General features: G+C 36.7%; 1 protein-coding gene across 1 annotated transcript; it reads left to right on the top strand.

Annotated features, from left to right (window-relative positions):
• The first annotated feature begins 646 nt into the window (after positions 1-646).
• Positions 647-16619, top strand: kank3 (KN motif and ankyrin repeat domains 3). The gene is made up of 11 exons (XM_043246994.1): positions 647-931; positions 8208-8289; positions 8360-9976; positions 10245-10353; positions 10679-10894; positions 11154-11244; positions 11347-11566; positions 12319-12461; positions 13202-13402; positions 14506-14604; positions 15134-16619. The coding sequence occupies exons 2-11, from the start codon at positions 8253-8255 to the stop codon at positions 15194-15196; spliced, it is 2796 nt and encodes a 931-aa protein (XP_043102929.1). The 5' UTR covers positions 647-931; positions 8208-8252; the 3' UTR covers positions 15197-16619.
• The last annotated feature ends 2311 nt before the right edge of the window (positions 16620-18930 follow it).

The raw sequence follows: 18930 nt of genomic DNA, 5'->3' as shown, positions 1-18930 counted from the left end.
CTAGTTACATGTAACTAGCTAATGTAATTACAATCAGTTACAGATTCTGTGCGTAATTAAATTAGTTACTTATGAAAATGTTACAAAGGGGGTTACATCATATTTTTTTTTCACACACCCAGATACAGATTTAGTTGATTTCTTTCAGAAATTACAGTGACTGGGAGTTTTGGACACAGAATAGGATACCTGCTTATTTGAACTGTTTTATTTTCGGTGTGGGTTTACATATGCTTTAATATGCAATTGACTTTTTTTTTTTTTTTTTCTTCAAGCCATTTTTAGATACCAGAGTTTCCTGTCATAGCTATGCAAAGACTTGAATTCAAAAACAGTATAACTAAACAATTTCTTATTGCTGTTTTAAATCAGTGTTTAACCTCGGAATGATATCGAAGAAAGGATTTGTGGTTGTTGCGCTTTAAATTAAATAAGGTTTAAAAAAAAAAAAAAAAAAAAAATATATATATATATATATATATATATATATATATATATATATATATATATATATATATATATATATACTGTATAATCACATTATTAAAGTCATTTCCAAAGCAACCTCCCCAACACTGATCACATGTGAGAATTTGCATTAATATGAATGGACTTTCTTGGGGACTTCCAGTCTGGGACAGTTCTGTCTGACTCAGATGGATCTAAATGCAGAGCTCCTCAACTCGAAGATCACGACGCAGTTACATGGCTGGGAAGGAATCAGCACCACCCATTCAAAGCAATGCCAGCGCCGCCCATGAGCCCATACACCCCAACAGATCATTTTAACTGGATCCCGCCACAGAGCCTTCATAATTGACCTACTCGGAATGAACGGTAACTACCGCTCGTCCAAAGGCTGGAAATAAATCAGCGATCATATCAGGATTATCACTACGCAAAAACAAAAGTAGCAAACGTCATCCTGAGGGTAAGACGAAGTTTCGTGACTTCCGAAAATAGTTTGACTGGCAGCGTAGAGAGCGCCGTTTCTGTTCGGATTGCTCTTGCTTTGATGGTGGTTAAAGCTTTACATTTAACAACATAGATAATGCTAAAGTTTAACTGACACTGCTACTTTGTGTTCAGTGTATAGCAGTATGTGTTTATGTCTGTCCTCGTCCATGTTCTGGCTCGTTAGGTATCAGTGATATCATTTGTAAATTTCTGCAGGATACTTTGGCTTAATTCAACAAGTTCAAGATGTATATCTGTGTCTAATCAGTACGGTGTGTGTGTGTGTGTGTGTGTGTGTAAAGGCCACCTATTGCTTCGCTAATTTGTGTTTGTCTGATTGAAAAACAAATCCTTGGTAAGGGTAAACATAACTATTAAATATCTTATAGACTAAAATGCATCCAGTTTTTGTACACAGCCTACCTATAGTGTACGTTGCGCTCAGCCATATAACCCAATAAAGTGTTTTTGTATGCAAATTTATTGATAACTACAAAAAAACAACAAACATGAAGTGTTATATTTTTAACATTTGCCTAGTTTTTTTGTTTAATGTTAAATAAATCAATAAATAAATAGGTTTTAAATCGCATTTAAGTCGAGTAACGGGATTGCAAACATAATTACTTTATTCATTTAAAACTGATAATTGAACAAATGAATGCAATGTAAATAAAGCAAAAGTACGACATTTCACGACCTTTCCACTGATCAAATCATCCTGATCTACTGACCTCAGGAGATAAAACTGCTATTAACAATGCATTATATTGTTGTTGGCCCAAAACGGTTCTGTAGCTTGAAAATTGAACTTGCCTCCGAAATGCTTAAAGAATCACATGCTCCAGGTCTCATGATTCTATTTACGGACCGTTCCCTGTCTGAGCCGCCCCTCCACCATTCGCCCATGCATCATCTACGAAGATATAAAGTAAAATACATTTGTGCAAAAGATTAGATTCAGATCAGCGAAATGCACAACGCGTTGACAAAGTTCGGTCTGAATCTGTAAATTGTTGATGCGGTGATGAGGACTCGGCCGATGCCCTTGTAGTCCATGTGATCGCGTTCATAAAGATATTAATAGTAAAAACTGAAAGTAATTCAGCCTTCTGTTACGGTTCCATCCCAGCCCGTACTATAGCTGGCCTTTGTAGCTCTGCGCTGTAACGCCATTAAATGTGATCTAATACATTCTCGTATTTAATCTAATATAGTTAAATAGTGTGACACGATTTGACTCGCTTCCATGACAGAAGTTCTTTGTTCGTCCATCACCGTGGATAATGTATAAGTTGTTTACAGGCGAATAGAGCCTGCAGTGTTCACGGCAGCATGTTCTGGAGACTTACTCTTCCTCTAAATCACATTATTTGTTGGTATGTGGATAATACCGAACGGGCAGACGGAGCCTGTCTGAAAATGTTAAACCAGTTAGCACGTCACAAACAAAGTTATTCCCCTAATGTGGCTTAAATCAGAATAGAAAATGTAAAAACGTTATGAGGTTCATTTGGAAAATATAGCTTTGATTTAAACTGGATTCAGATTACATTTTTTCAGGGATTTTTCATTCTTTTTTTTAAACATTTATTTTTACACAAATGACGCTTTTAAATAAAACCATTGCCTTTTGTGGAAAAGAGGTACAAAAGCAATTCGTCAAAAATATTTGTGATATACAATACCATGTTTATTAGACGGCTAGATTAGGAAGCAAGCTTGAGAAGAAGACAAATATAAAAAAAACAGTCAAGTTTAGTCATATAGTGGAGCTCAATGAAAGTCACTGAAGGGTGATTAGTTTCCACAGGAAGTGGATACATGAACTATTAAAAAATCAAGTCCTTTTATATAATTTTGCAAGCCAGTATGCCAGTAATATGCATGCTAAGCAACTAATTAATAGTAGGAATTGTAGGAACTACAAACTCTTAAAAATAAAGGAGTTTCACAACGCCATGGAAAAGCCCTTTTGTCTAAATGGTTCGATTTAACATCTGAAGAACTTCCCTGTACCTAAAAAGTTTTAAAGGTTTTTCAGATTCTAAAAGAGATGAAGAACCTTTGGCTGAATGGTTCTTTGTCAGACCAAAAAGGGTTCTTATATAAAGTACAAACCAAAATGTTACCCAGACTTTCTTTCCTGCACCATTTGTCACTGCATATAAACTATGAAGAGGAAGAAACATACTGTCATGTACTGTTATGGCAGAGCTACTCTTGACAGGATCAAGTTGATAATCAAAAATAGACTCTTATGAGACCGACCTTCTGCTTGTTACGGCCAGAGACCCACGAACACAAGTGCTAGATAAAGCATAAGACATTCTGTTCATTATTTACAGCTAAGCTTGATCATGTTAAATATAAACATAAAAAGGCATACAAAGTATCAAGCAATTAATATGTGCATTTAGCTTAATAAGCGCATATTGAAAATTGATTGTAGTCTAATACAGTCCAGCCTCTTTCCTTTTGGGCCCTTAAGAGTGAAGATAAATATCTATCATTCTTTTGAAATCACAAGTCTGACCTTTTATGAAAATAAATAATAACACACTTCTCAATAAGCGGTGTCATTTGAGGTAATATTCATGTTTGTAGCGCGCAGAGTGATTTAAACAGACTTTCATACTCGATAGTTTTAGTTTGAGCAGTACCACTAAATAATGAAACTCTCAGTGACCTCTATTGGCCTTAAGAATCTGTTTATACTGCCCTAAAATGTGATCAGCTGTTTTTACAGGAAGAGTCCATTTTCTGAAGAAGCTTTTAGAAACAATGGGAGGATGTTGCCTTTATTCACTGAACTGTGTCACGGCAAGACGGCCACGTCAGGCATTTTAAGTGAACTAAGTGGTGTTTTCAGTTTACTACAATTTTACACCAACAGAACTAAATAATGATTTTGAAAAATCGAATACGAATGACTAACACTAATAGGAAGTTACGTTTATCCAAAAAATAATAATAATAAAAAAAACATCAGCTCGCAAGATAAAAGCAACTCATGTTCGCTAAAAAAAGCACGTTTTGTTCTTTAAATGTGATCATACGTCGTGCAGAATCTAGAACATTAAACATTGTATTTGGTATCCTGAAAAATGATCCGATGTCACTGGGATGTTGTTTTTAGAGCATGTGCATATGCTTTGTTTCCTTGTTTATTTTTCATTGCCTGGTCCTTGAGGAAACAGCTTTTGCTGCATTGATCAACCGTCTGTCCTGAAAGACAATGGCTGCTGCTCCTGGAGACCCTGGGGCCATATCAGAGCCACTTCCCTTCAGGAAAGAGCAGCTGTGTTTCTGCACTGGCTGTGACACTAGTAAAAACAATGCAAAACACTGTAGCTTAAAAGAACAGCTTGACCCAAAATGAAAAACGTGCATTTAAACACTGTCAAGACAAAAACTGTTCTAGGAAAGTACTAAAAAGTAATTCCAAAGATGACTTATTTTAATAAGAAAAAGAGATATTTAGCAAAATGCACAAGTAACGCACAAATTTTTTCCACTAAATATGTAGATAAAGTAAAAAAGAGATGTTTGATTTCCCAGTGTGCATGCAATATTCAAAAGCCTTCTTAAAGTTATTTCACCCAAAAATGAACATTTAAAATTCTAACATAAATTACGCAGCCTCATTTAGTTTCAAACTCGTGAGACTTTTGTTTCAAGTCTCCATTGAAACTTCATACAACCGAAATGTAAAGATGCAAAAGTTCATGAAGCTGCTGTAAAACTTATCCATATGAATCAAACCATTCAATCCAATGTGAAGAGATATGATTATTTTATAGGGTGAACAGATTATTTAAATTCGCAATGATCGATAGACATACATAAAGTATATCAAATAAACATGATTCATGAAAACTGTCATAAAAATTGTGTTGATCATAAAAATTCAAATAAACCACTGAATTAAACAGTTTTAGCTAAAGTGATAGTATCCCTTTACAAGACTTTATGCCTTTATGAGCTTTTTTGGATTGTAAAAGTTTTGGTTGTATGGATCTTCAGTGGCGGGACAGAAACCTCCCCGTTTTATTATAAATATCAATAACACTTTAGTTTAGGAACCAGTTAACACTATTAACTAGTTGCTTATTAGCATGCATATTACTAGCATATTTGGTTGTTTAAAAGTACTCACAAAGCAGAGATTAATAGCGCCTTATGCATGACCATATTATAGATTCCTCAATTGCACTTAACAACCACAAACTGTTGAAATATGTTTGCTAATAATGCTTTTGGGATTCCCCTGGTACCTGATGCATTTCAATAGTCACCAAGATGTGAGAACTGATGCCATTCATTATCCCTGGCCACAATACTGGAAGACACATCTCGAGACGAAACATTTTGAGAGCTTTGGCGAAGGGAACGATTTTCATCAAATCACAGCTTTTATTTCAAGCTATCACGTTGCTTCAAAATATTGGTCCCATAGTTGCTGAGACTACTTTATATAGTGCTTGCTGTATGTGCCTAGTAACTCTGTAGTTTCATTTTATGCAAAGGAGAAGGCTAAATATCTAATTTTGTGTATAGAAGGATTTCACATGGGTTTTGAACAATGTGAATGTACTTAAATGATGATACATTAGATACATTTTATTTATATAATAATATTCCTTTAAGTCATGTGATTGCACGAAAATTCCTGACAATGCTGTAAGGTGGCGTCTGAAATCTCTGCAAAGCTTTTTTTTTTATGGGACTGCCTTTTTTTAAATAAGAAGTGGCCTTGTCCAGCCTGCAGAGTTCACATAACGTATAATGTGAATAGAGACCTCCTGCTTCCTCTGCAGGAAAATGGGAGGGAGTGCTATGAGGTCACTTTCAAAACATGACTCCCATTCAGACAACGCCACAGTGGAAGATTTGTTTCAAGTTATTTGCCTGCTCTGAGAAGTCACTGTTCTCGTGTTCAAAAGTGGTGATTCACAAAGCTCTAACTTTTATGGAGCAGAACTGAATGAAAGGTACAGGGTTTGAACAGTGATTTCTTTTAATTTAACTTGACAAGCTCTGAAAGTAACACTCAAGCATTTAGACTCGCTTATTGAATTTTTACTGTTCAGAGTCTTAAAGGATGTTTTGAAAAAGATAAATCAGTGTGAAGCACACATGGGAACATTCTTTTATAGAATGCATCCCAAGATGCACCGCAGCAGTTGTTTTAATGTCCAGAGCTAGAGTCTAGGCAAAGGGTGGCGATTTTGGAGAAGCTTAAATATGCAAAAGCTTCTTTGGCTTTTTTAGTCAATATCTGATCCCCATATTTCCATTTTTATTGTTTTGATGATGTTGTTAATGGAAACATGGAAAACACGGAATGGGTGGGCGTGTCCAAACTTTCCTCTTGTAGTGTAAACGTTCAGATCTTTGTCAAATGATGGACATGCTTTTGTTTTTGTGAGCCTGGCATGTTTGTAGCATGCTGGTTAAGAGGCGCAGGAGGTAGACAGGAATGTGTTTTTCCCCTCTTGCCTTGTAATTAGGCTTTTACCAGCAGGCGAACACAGTGATACGTCTCAGCTCACAGCTGGAAGGACGGGGAAGTCCTGCAAGCCGCAAATCAAGACGGCACGCTGTGAGCTGACAGGCTAGACTGTATCACAGAGACTGGAAACCTGGTCAGCTGCATTGCTCGAGTCAGTCTATCCAATGCAAAACATATTGAAACATTTGGATTCAGTCTCCACGTGGTACCATTACTTTGCTCAGTCAGTGGAAAAAACAGCTTTGGCCTGTTAAATGCGATCAAACGATACACAGTATGCTTTTAATTAGACACAGTCTTCGCCAACGCTACTTAAACCAATGTAGTGCTTCTGTTTTTTTCCCTTTGGCCCAACAGCCTTTTCTTTATATCCTGCATTCGAGCCGTTTGCCACCCTGGTAGAGTCTTTGTGCTGGATTGACATGTCCGAGCCTGGTCACATTAGTGCTGTGTGAAATAGGAAATGTCTGGTGGAATGTGCCTGGGGCTCTGTGAAAACAGTTATGTGCAACATGCTTCCCTTCCTCTTTAAAGGGGTGTGTATGTGTTTTAACTGTATTTCCATGACCTGCTCTGCCCACTGGTATTGAAAGTAAGCATCATAAAGGATGTGCAGGATGTAATGTTAATAAAATGTAATGCATGTTTTATATTCTACCATTGAATGCGCCGTAACATCTCCATATAAAACTTATTGTAGAGTTGCCATGACACAGTGATATATTAGATGATTAGTGGGCTTCAAAATTCTAAAAGTACAGTCAAAAGTTGTAATATGTGAATGGTCTGCAAAGTGAAATCCTTTATGCAGAAGGTCATTCACTAAATAACTTCAGTTATTTCAATGCATGCCTGCTCATGTGAGAGTAGTTTTTTTTTAATAATAGTGTGTCCTGAAATCACTGCAGTGTTTCAGAGGAAGAAGGAGAGCAATGTGGAAGTGGTGGATAATTTACCAATAAAGACTTAAAGTGTTGTGATTGTTTTGAGTACAAAATAAACCTTAAGTGTTGCTGTCAGTAAAGAAAAGGGGTGACGTTCTGATAATCATGTCGGTTTTTCAAATCAGGTTTTCCTTCAAATTGTTATAATTTGGCCTCAGATATCTGGTCCACGAGATTGCATTATTACCATATTCATATATAAATACTATGACCTATTTCTGAGCAAACTTGGCATTTTCCAAACTATTGTGGGTAACAACATGATTTTTTTATATTGCAAACCATTACTAAGCTGGAGCAGAAGTGAAACTCTAGGACATTAAAGAAAAAAAGAAAATCAGGTGTGATGTAAATGCATTTTTTGTTTATAAATGTCATTGAAACAACACAGATAATGGCACAAATATGTTACAATCACTAACAGTCATCCCATTATACTACAAATAAAAGAGATCATAGAGTACATAAATGCATGCAACCTGCTTATTATGAGGGTTACAGCTATATTTATTTTTGGCCAGAACAGTCAAGGCTGCTTTCAAGTTACCTATTATGTTTAAACCTCAGGACTGTGAAGTCTAAAAACAACAGTTTCTGTGATATGAGACCAGAGCATGTTTCAACTAGAAACTGTGTCATTCTGGTTGCTAACATTGCTGTGACCTAATAAACATGCAATGCAACATGCAGCAACACCATTACCTATCAGCCCATGTCAATTATCACCAGCAGCTCCCAGACAATGTTTTCATTTGACTCTTTGGCACTGAGATGTTGTCTTTTGCTTGTAGGTGTGCTGATTTTTCTTCAGGAGGGGCAGCACAAGGCTCCATAAAATGACCCAGTCTGTGCATATAACCTCCAAACTGCCAAGTAAGTAGTTTTTCTGCTCTTGGGTAGCACTGTTTCAAGATGAACACATCTGCTTATGCTTGCATTGCAGATCTGAGTGCCCCTTTTCATTGCTCTACTGAAGAAGAAACAGACCAAGGTGGCTCCTATTCAGTACAGACTCCCTACGGATTTCAGCTGGACCTTGACTTTCTCAAGTATGTTGAGGAAATAGAGAGTGGACATAGCATTCGTAGGGCTAATGTGAACCCTCGGAGGGGATCCAGGGGTGACCGTGGGTATCAGAGGAATTTAAGTGTCGGTGGTCGGGCCAGTGGCTGGACCTCCACAGAGTCTCTTTCCTCAACAACCAGTGAGAATGGCCAAACTAACCCACCTTTTCTCCAAAGCCCCATCACATCACCTAGTAAATCACAACCACTCTCCCCATTACCAGTCATCAATCCCAATCCACCTACTTGCTCCAAAGTGCCACCACCACCTCCACCACGTAACCCTAGAGTTGAGAGAACACTCTTTGAAACTAGTCTTCGGCTCCAACAGGAGCAAAGTCAGTTTTCCAACGGATTAGGCTCTAATTTGTCTGACCTTTCCAAAGTGAGTTCCAAAGCCAGTGGATTTAATAGGGACATTTCACTAGCTTCTTCCCAGCTTGCTTCAGATGCCCACTTGCTACAGATATCACCTGTTGTTCAGAACCCCCTTTCTGGTGTCTGGACCAAAGCAAGCCCTCAAACGTCTGGAAGGAGCACGCCAGCCTCCAACTCAGGAACATTACCTCCTGGACAGCTCCAGACAGTGCGAGAACAGATGGCCACCGCACTTAGGCAGCTAAGAGAGATGGAAGAGCGAGTCAAAGGACTACCAGTTCTAGAAAGAGAAGTTGCCATGCTTCGGGCTGAAAAAGAAAGGCTGGCAAATGAACTTCAAAAGAAAACAGAGGAACTTGATGCAACGCTCAACTCAGTCTCAACTGAGGCAAGAGCAGGAGCTTGCCACCTACCATCACAGGCACTTTGGAATAAAAAGCCAGAATGCAAAAGTGATGAACAAGACAAAAAGGCAAAACTAGCCATTACTCCTGTAGAAAAGAGATCCATAGCAGTAGGCAGCGACAATTCCATTGAGACTGTGGTTGTCTACAATCGCCAAGCAGTCAAGGATGCTGCTGTTGAAGCTACTGTTGATGTTAGTCATGTAGCTATTGAGACTGAGATTAGTGTTATGCACGATGAGGCAATTCAGACTGGAGTGGCTACAGAAGATGCAGCAGTCTGGGTAATAGAATCATTTCTAGGGCTACAAAGTGAGACAGAACGAGAAATTGACACCCTGCAGCACACTATCAAATTTCAGCAAGAGTCAATCCAGGTTCTCGAGACACGATTAACTCAAGTCAACCAAGATCTTGAAGCTTTCAGAGCTCAGGAAGTTGAGAGGGCATCCAAGATAATGCTGGACAAAGAGACAATAGCAAAACCAGAGACAGCCAATGCCCAAATGGAAACATGTCCTGAAGTTTGTTCAGTAGGAGTGTTGTTTCCAGATGTGACTGACCCAGAGTACGTTTCAAAAAATGACAAAAGCATTCAAACATATCCTGTGGAAACTTCAAAGCAAAACATGGGGGAGCTAGTAAGCATTGGTATCCAGTGGGAGTGTCTTAATGATACACAAGACGCTGAAGAACAGACAATGTTTGCAGAGGGTGAGCATTGTTATTTTTATAAAGCATGTACCCGTTCATACTATGCACAATTATTAAAAAATATTAATCTTATTAATCTTTAATTGAAATGTTAATCTGCCTTGGTTGTGCTACTGTTGTAGGTAATATAGCCTTTCTAACATTTTGCCAGTACTTAACTCATGACAACTCTATTGGAGTTTAGCATGCTAATATACAATGTTAATGCATTTGGTCTTGGTTGAATAGGCCGAAATCCCTTTAAAAAATATTTATTTGCCAAAAAAAGCTGCAGGGCCTCTGAAATCTATCATGAAGAGGAAGGATGGGAGTGGTGCTGGTGCAGCTTCCAGCGGTGGCAAAAAGAGCCTGAAGTTTGTTGGAATTCTAAACGGAGGGTGAGTTGTTAGAGTTTTTTTAAAAAGGACATATTGGCACAATTCGAAATACCATTACTGTAGTAACAGATTGCCACAGCCTACATCCAATGGCTTATTGCTTTTATGAAGTGGTAACAACTGCAATATGCTAAAACTAGTCAATTTTGGTAATAAAATTAATTGTCCTGCACAGTAACAACTGTATATAATATCACTGGCTTCAAATGGCTTGTTTGATCTTTTAGAACTGTAACTCTCCATTTTGTCATTACTTCTTATATAAATCTTTCAGCTTGATGTCAGACTGCCAATTAAACTGAATTTCTTCCCTTAATGCTTTCAGATATGAGTCAACGTCTAGTGAAGAGGATGAGGAAGAGAGTTCCTCGGATGAAAGTGAGGCTGGTGCGTGTTCAGACAGTAGTGTGGAAGAAGGAGCAGCTCTAGAGGATACATCTGATGAAGAGATGAATATAAATGTGGACGAAACTGACAGTGATGAAAACATGTCAGTTGGGGCTGAAGATTCAAAGGATCAGAAAGAGGAAGTAAAGGAAAAGTAAGAGCATGGAGATTTTGGTGATGACTGAAAATCCACAGAAAACAGTTTGGTTAATTAGCTTTAAGGTTATCTATATGGCAGCATACATCGAAAAAAAAATTACTTTTTAGCAGATGTACATGTTTAAACATTTAAGGTCTTTCTGAAAGGAGACCAAAATGATTCACCTTGTACTGGAGATATCTCTTTGTTAGAATGCCACAATCCATAGCTATGATGTAATTATTACAAACCATAAATGGAGATTATCTTACAGGTTTGAGCTAAGTGTCAAAATGCGTGAGGCTTGCCTAATTTTGAAGAACCACCTTAATGACGGAGCAAAATCGGTGAAGAGTAAAGAAGTGGTGAGAACGAATCACACAAATGACATTTTATACATAATGCAATGAAATGACATTTCAACCAAACGTAACCATTATATTCTTCTGTTAACATGTCTAACGCAGTTGTCCAGCACTCATAGCGTTCAGCTGGAGTGGTTCAGGGTATCCAGTGCAAAGATGGCCCAGCCGTCACGTGTGTCAAATTACCTGATGGCTTTCTCTGAGGTCTCTCCAGTCCTGCTGGAGCACATAGTCAATATGACGGATGGCAATGGCAACACTGCCCTACACTACAGCGTCTCTCATTCCAACTTCACTGTGGTGGACCTGCTGCTTGACACAGGTTAAGAGAGCTTTTTACGACACATCAGAACAACATAGTAACAGGCAATGCAGTTAGCCTAGCTGAATATTTAAAGAGTTACCCTAAAATCAATCACTTACCCCCATGTCGTCAAACCTGTAAAAGCTTTGTCTTTGAAACACAGGCTTGTGGCTGTCCCAGAAGTGGAAGTGCTATAAAGTGAAATACTCAGTGCATAACAAATCATCCGTGATAAGACAGCAATAATATTTACATAATGAATACTGATAACTATTTTACATTCACATTTTACGTGCAGCAATGGGACATCACAAACCTCCGAACAGTCAGCTAAAATAGAATTGTCTTAGATTTTCAATATGGGGTAAATGATTTCAATATGTTAAGCTGTTTTAGACTAAATGTTTAAGAAATCAAAACTTTCTTGTTCTTGTACAGTGACCTTTTAAAAGATCAGCAAAGGTCCTTTGATTTCAGTATCATTTTTAGACTAAATGTTTAAGAAATCATAATTCTTTTAATGTAAGAAAAGTTGTGTTTGTGCATACTATGGTACTTATTAGTGCATACTATGGTTGTCACATGACCTAACTTTTTATTGCATATTTACATACATTAGTGATATCCAATTATAACTTACATACTTTCTTGAAATGAACAACTGATATTACTTGTATTTACTTGCTTTTGAAATGGCAGTTCAAGCTTTAAGTTATACGCTACTGAGCTGTGATGAGTTGAACCTCAGTTGTGGATGTGTTTATGTGCAGACTTGTGCAACGTTGATCAGCAGAATAAAGCTGGATATACAGCTGTGATGCTGGCAGCGCTTTCAGCGGTGAAGGAGGAGGACGACATGGCAGTGGTCCAGAAACTCTTCCGTCTGGGAAACGTCAATGCCAAGGCCAGCCAAGTAAGTCAGACAGTTAATTAGTTATTCATCTGCAATTATATCATCTTCTGATTTGAATATGACATTTCCACTTACACATTTAAAGGTTGTTTATTGTCATCTATTGTTCCATGAAGAACCTTTTAACATCCATGGAATCCTTCCATTGCACAAAAGGTTCTTTATAATGGAAAAAGGGCTCTTGTTAAAATGTTTTTCACATGAGGAGTTCTTTCAAGAAATGTTCTTTGGGGAATCTAAAATCGTTCCTGTAAAAAGTTCCTGTAAATAACAGCACATTGACAGTAATAATAAATGTTTATTGAGCACCAAAGCTTTGATCAGAGAAATAATTTACATTTTACATAAAATAATATATAAAAGTTATAAAAAGGCAACAGTTTTTTGTGCGTAAACTTTTTTCAAAACATTTAAAGATTTTACGTTTTTTTCCAATATAGGCTAAAAAGTCACTTCTAAAAATGTAGAGATGTCATTTTGTTGATAAATAAATAAAAACGTGGCACTGATATTAACCAAGTTAAGCAAGGCAAACCTCGACTAAAATGTCTTTGAAAACTTTTGTTATTTTTATCTGATGTAATCAAATTCAGACACTAATTAGTTCTGTGATTTTAGTGTCTAAAATCTTCATGTTTGGATAAAAACAATAGCCTTAAGAGTGTTGATTTCTGTACAGTGGGAATCCTGCGGCTGAGCGAGTGTGTGTTGTGTGTGTGTGTGTGTGTGTGTGTGGTTAGGCGGGACAGACAGCTTTAATGCTGGCTGTGAGTCACGGGCGGCAGGAGATGGTGCGGGCGCTGCTCGACTGCGGTGCTGATGTGAACGTCCAGGACGACGAGGGCTCCACTGCTCTGATGTGTGCGAGTGAACATGGCCGGGCTGAGATTGTGTCCTTACTGCTGGAGCAGCCCGGGTGTGACATTTCAGTCGTGGATAATGTGAGTTCATCACAACCACCTTCATACAATCAAAATGTACATGACTCTAAAATATAACAAATATTACAATATAAAATATATAAAATATATAAAATATTGCAACTTGAAAAAGCCTTGATTAAAGTGGCGTTCATACAAATAATCAAAGGTATATCAACACACTAGTTCTGTTAGTTCTATATGGCAGTGTTATTTTAGTAGCATTCAGATACTATTATAGTTTTTATTACTATTTTTTTTTTTTTTTTTTTTTTTTTTACTATTTTATTACATTAGGTTTTATTTCTGTGTTTTTCTCCTTGATTCATATGTTATTTTTATTTATACACAATGTATATATATATATATATATATATATATATATATATATATATATATATATATATATATATATACACATATACATACCCTGATATATGGATAATCGCTTACATTAAAATACTTTATTCCATAATGCAGCTTTACATGCAAATGTTTGAATAAGTTGAATAAGAAGAAATTTTATTTTATTTAAGAGATTTTCTCCTTAAGTCTTAATTTTAATGTTTCTGTTTCATGTGCTTATTATAAAGTGACCTTGAGCTTGGGCAAGACAGTACATGACTTCTCATCTTATTTGATCGAATAATACAAATAAAACAATATATTTTTACACAAACAAAATGTAACATATTTGAACTGAATGCTATAGAGGCTGGTTTCTGCTTCAGGGTTTAAAGTGGATCAAATCATTTTCGTCAAAATTGTCCTAAAACCTAAAATGTTCGTGCCTTAGGACAACTTTATTCATCTTAAAATGATCATCTCTTTTTTTTCTGAGATGGAAGCTAATGCATGGTGTATCTTAACATTTTGAATGTGTTGTCCTGCACTCATTGCCTGCCGCCTGTATAGCTGGGGCCCAGAGTAATTGTTTGTGCTTGAAATCCAGTGCAGTCACTTGTTCCATCGTAGAGGGAAATTGTACTCTGTTTTACAGATAATGATGTAACAGAAAAACAGGTCACACCCTAAATGTTGCTGGACACCGAATCCAGCGTTAAAGCATCCGGTCCTGCAATGCATTATGGGTAAATACATGCTCTTTAACTTCTTTCCCCCAGGATGGCAGTAATGCTCTCTCCATTGCTCTGGAGGCGTCCCACAATGATATTGCTGTTCTACTGTACGCTCACATGAACTACTCGAAAGCACAGGCAGATGTAAGTCCTCTCAATCTGATCAGTCATGCAGTGCGTTTCTGACTCATTCAAGCAGAACAAACACGTGGATTTCAGCGATTTAATTAAGCTTTACAAGACTTATTTAAGCGATGAAAAACAGAGAAAAACACAGCGAGTTTGGAATTCATTTGGGTCATGAAAGCGGGTTTTACCAGAATAAAGCCAGATGTAAGTGGAAATGATCTCGCGCTCGATTCCCGAATTGAGTTTAAGACCATTTCCTTAATAGCTGTTTGGCTACGGTTGAATTTTGTCCAATAGCCCATGCAGCCTAATTCACATTAGAATAAAGAATAAATTACTGCAGAGATAGAGCGTGTTATTATTTAATTACAATTATTGCATTTTCACGCACTGATTAATCGTTCACAATAAGCTTTGCAAAATTACAGAACAAAAAATATTAGCACATGCATTAAAATGTAATGTAATTCTATCATTCTGGAGAAAAATATTACCATTATATTACAATGTGGTAACATAACTTTTGTGTTTGTTCTTCGTTCAGGTATCGTCTAAAGCAATCTCCCGAAGCCCGTCCACTTCTAGAAAAACGTGGCCCTCGGAATGACACATTAAGAACAAAATAAAAATAAAAATACAATTAACTAGCTTTACTGGAAGATTATACGTTTATATATTTATATTCTATTCATTTTATGCACATATTTAATGCACTATAATGCAACATTACTATGTAAAATACAATGTAAACATTATTGTAGGCAAGACCAAAAATTGTACTTATTTTTTTGTCTCCCGACAGGTGTATTTACTTTAGTAATTTCTTACCCTGATGTCAGTGTTTAAAATAAGGAAATAAGGTATTTGGGATAATTGCAGCTTAGCTGTAATGTTATTGTGATTACATGGTTCACAAGCTAAAGCTAAAGCTTGTTTTGATAAACCTCAGTGACTCATGAGAATGAAATATTGCAGCAGATTAGGGTAAATCATATTCGCTTGAGAAACTCGACACATCGTGGCTTCGTAACACAGGCAACCTGCGACTGCTATAATTATGCGCTGTTTGGAAAAGGCCAGCAACAAACACCTACATGAACTCCACCTTTGTTTTCTACTAGTCATTTATTTTTATCTTCAGATTCAATTGGATAAAACTCATTCTGCCATGTCTGGGGCTGATGGGGGCCCTTTAGCCGAGTTGTTTTTTTTTTTTACTGAAATGACATTGCCTAACTTTTGGAAAGGAGAAACATTTGCCTTCTGAACTTTTTAAAACTACAGCTGAATTAAATCAGCCAGGAATGTCTGGACAAATCAAAGCATTTGTTTAAAAAAATGCACACTTCAGTTATTAAGCTTGAAATACCGACGCTTTGTGGCTGTGAAATGTTAAACACGCTCATGATTAATGTGATCTACACCAGGTGTTAACTTGGAAGGACGCTTGCATAAAGGCAGTTCTATATGATTTATTTTCCATAATTATTTGCTGACCATCAAGGGTTTGCTGGATTCATACACTTATAACAGAACTCGGCACTTTACACAAATTGCGAAACATGGTGGTAAATACCTGTAGAAGTCTTAAACTAGAATGTTTTTTGTAGATTTTAAACGGACAAGCTTTCACTTTTAATATCCAAAGATGCTGCAGTGGCTCGCCTGGAACATCTCATTTGCCCTTTAGTTGCTCATTTAAACATATTTTGACTTGTATTATTATCATCATTTTTTTTTTTTTCAAGGTCTCAAGTATGGATCTGTATAAGTGTTGGTCTATCAGTATTTCATTTGTGTATTTCACTTGGTTTCTATGCTCTGTTTAAATGATTGTATCATGCTGTGCAGCTTGTGCTATTTCATTTAGCATTTTTTAAAATGTACATTTAAAGGAAAATTGTATGTCATTAAGTTACTCATTAAGAAAATGCGACTACCCGAAAGTGGATTTGTGTCATGTAAATACATCAGTGTGACCAATGTATAAATGGTTAGACCGTATTAAATATCAAACGTCTTATGAAAAAGGGGTGAGCTTAATTATTTTGAATGCGACAGGTGATGTGCTTCAAATTTCTTTCATGAGATATGGCTGAAATAAGAGGCCACTTAAGTGGTCTTGAAAGTGTACTTTCATATGCCACACTGAAGTACACTTTTAAAAAAGTGCACTTTCCAGTGATGTCAAATTAAACATTTTTTACTTTTGGTGCTTTCAAAGGAAATACACTAGTTTGTTAGTCAACATGTCAAAATAAAAGCATATGTAAAGAACCGAATAAACCGTGTTATTCAATGTTACATTTAAAGTTAATGTTTCAAATTATTTGCAACAATAATAACAGTAAATTACAACTTCTTTAATATCATTGTGTAATTACAAATAGATGACGGAAGTTTCAATAGTTTTTCAATTTACTGTAAATGTTTCAGTATTCTGCAGTTTAACCACATTTCATAATATATTGGCGTAATTACATAAAAAGATGCGTTGTTAAAACAAAATAGTTGCAAGTTTAATAAATGTAAATGTAAATAACATGCAATGAAGTGTGAAACATTTATATTTACTTCAAAGTACACTATTTTCATAAGCGCCCTTTTAAAAAGGCTTAAGTCGTATTAAAACATGAGAAAATGGGAAAATCTAAATGCACTCCCTTTGCTGTCAAGAGATTCTACCCACCTTCAGCTCAGTCAAATTGCATATATTTGGTCACTGAAGTAGTATAAAGCAATATAGTGGTAATAACGGGTTCTGTTGCTTTACAGACTTCAAGAGTAGTTATTTAGAGCTAAAAGATACATTTCATGATAGATGCTGTGTCCTCTTGGCATAGCTGATGCACCTAAACGTGGCCTTGGATCTGGTCTAAGCTCATGGTCTCAGGCCGGACCACAGTCTATTTCTACTGTACTGAAGATAATCATTACCTCAACCAATAATCTGCATGGTATCATCACCATTACACCATTGGGCTCTGAAGGACTTGTTTAGCCACCGTACAGAGTGACTCAGTCTTTAAAATGTTCTGCAATGAAAGCAGCTTTCTCTGAACTCAAACCGATGCTATAAACTTTATTAAGAAGACAATGGTGTTTTAACATGAAAACCCGAGTTTCTAAAGTCTAAAGCCTCTGGCAAGACATAGGTTTGTCTTCTAAACTATAGTTGATGTTCACAACCATGAGATCAGTATCGCTGCAAAAAAATTATTTCCAAGGCAGCACTACAACTAAAACCATATTCTCCCATTTTTTAAGGACAAATAAATAAACAACAAATTAAAAAAAGGCCATTAGTGTTTGAAATGCATGTTTTCATGAACAAAACCCTGCAAAGCCTTACAAATCAAATTGTTGTTTTTTGAGTATCATATTTGATGCATCCGGCTTTTATGGCTCATATAGCTGGAACTCGTCCTCAAAAAAAGAAAAAAAAAACACTGGTTATATTCAAAAGCCCAAACTGAGTTAAATATGCATCTTGGTGGAGTTTAATGATGTAAATTTACCAATAAATTTAATGAAATTTTGTCTATACTGTTCCATAAAGAACCTTTCTGTCTCAAAAAAGGTTCTTGGTGGAGAAGGAAGGCTCTTCAAATTATGAAAAGGTAAGAAAGAGATGGTTCTTTTTGGAACCAAAAATGATTCTTCTATGACACTGTATCGTTTAAGTGTAAGGCATGTAGTAGGTTGTGGGTAACTTTTGAATCATTTTGAAAATTAAGAGGTCCAAGACGTGCAAAGTTTTTCTTGTTGTTCTTCCAACTTTCTCTATCTGTCTAATCCTAAAACAAGCTGTTCTTGCCGCCTCCGGTATCTCTAGGACTTGATAAATGTGCTCTGTTATGACTGGCTAACACCTTTGCAAGGGAAATACCATGGGAAATAGTGCTGATAGACTCCACAAGACCTCTGAACGTGTGCTGTGGTATCTGATATTAGCAGAAATTCATTGGTCTTAAACTCAAATCCTAATCAAACACCTGATCCAGCTAATCAAGCTCTTTAGTATGACTAGAAACTTCCAAGCAGGTGTGATTTGGAGACGGCTGGAGCTAATCTGCAAAGCTGTGGCCCTCCAGGAACTGAGTTTGAGCCCACCACTGAAGAGCTCTGCTTCTCGAGAAAACATTAAGGAACGCCAATCTGTATGCTTTTATCAGAAACATAGTCTTGGTGGGGTATACCGGCTGCTCTGTGCGTGCCAAGGCTTTTCAGAGTTCAGCTGCAGCTCTAATCAGCCACTCTTACGGTACAGCTTCATAATTTGTGACCTTTGCAACGTTAACTATTTTTGAAGGTTTATTTTCTGGTTTATTATGCTTTGCA

Source organism: Puntigrus tetrazona, chromosome 8, assembly GCF_018831695.1.
Source record: "Puntigrus tetrazona isolate hp1 chromosome 8, ASM1883169v1, whole genome shotgun sequence".
Classification (NCBI taxonomy): domain Eukaryota; kingdom Metazoa; phylum Chordata; class Actinopteri; order Cypriniformes; family Cyprinidae; genus Puntigrus; species Puntigrus tetrazona.
This window is presented reverse-complemented; position numbering and strand designations above follow the sequence as displayed.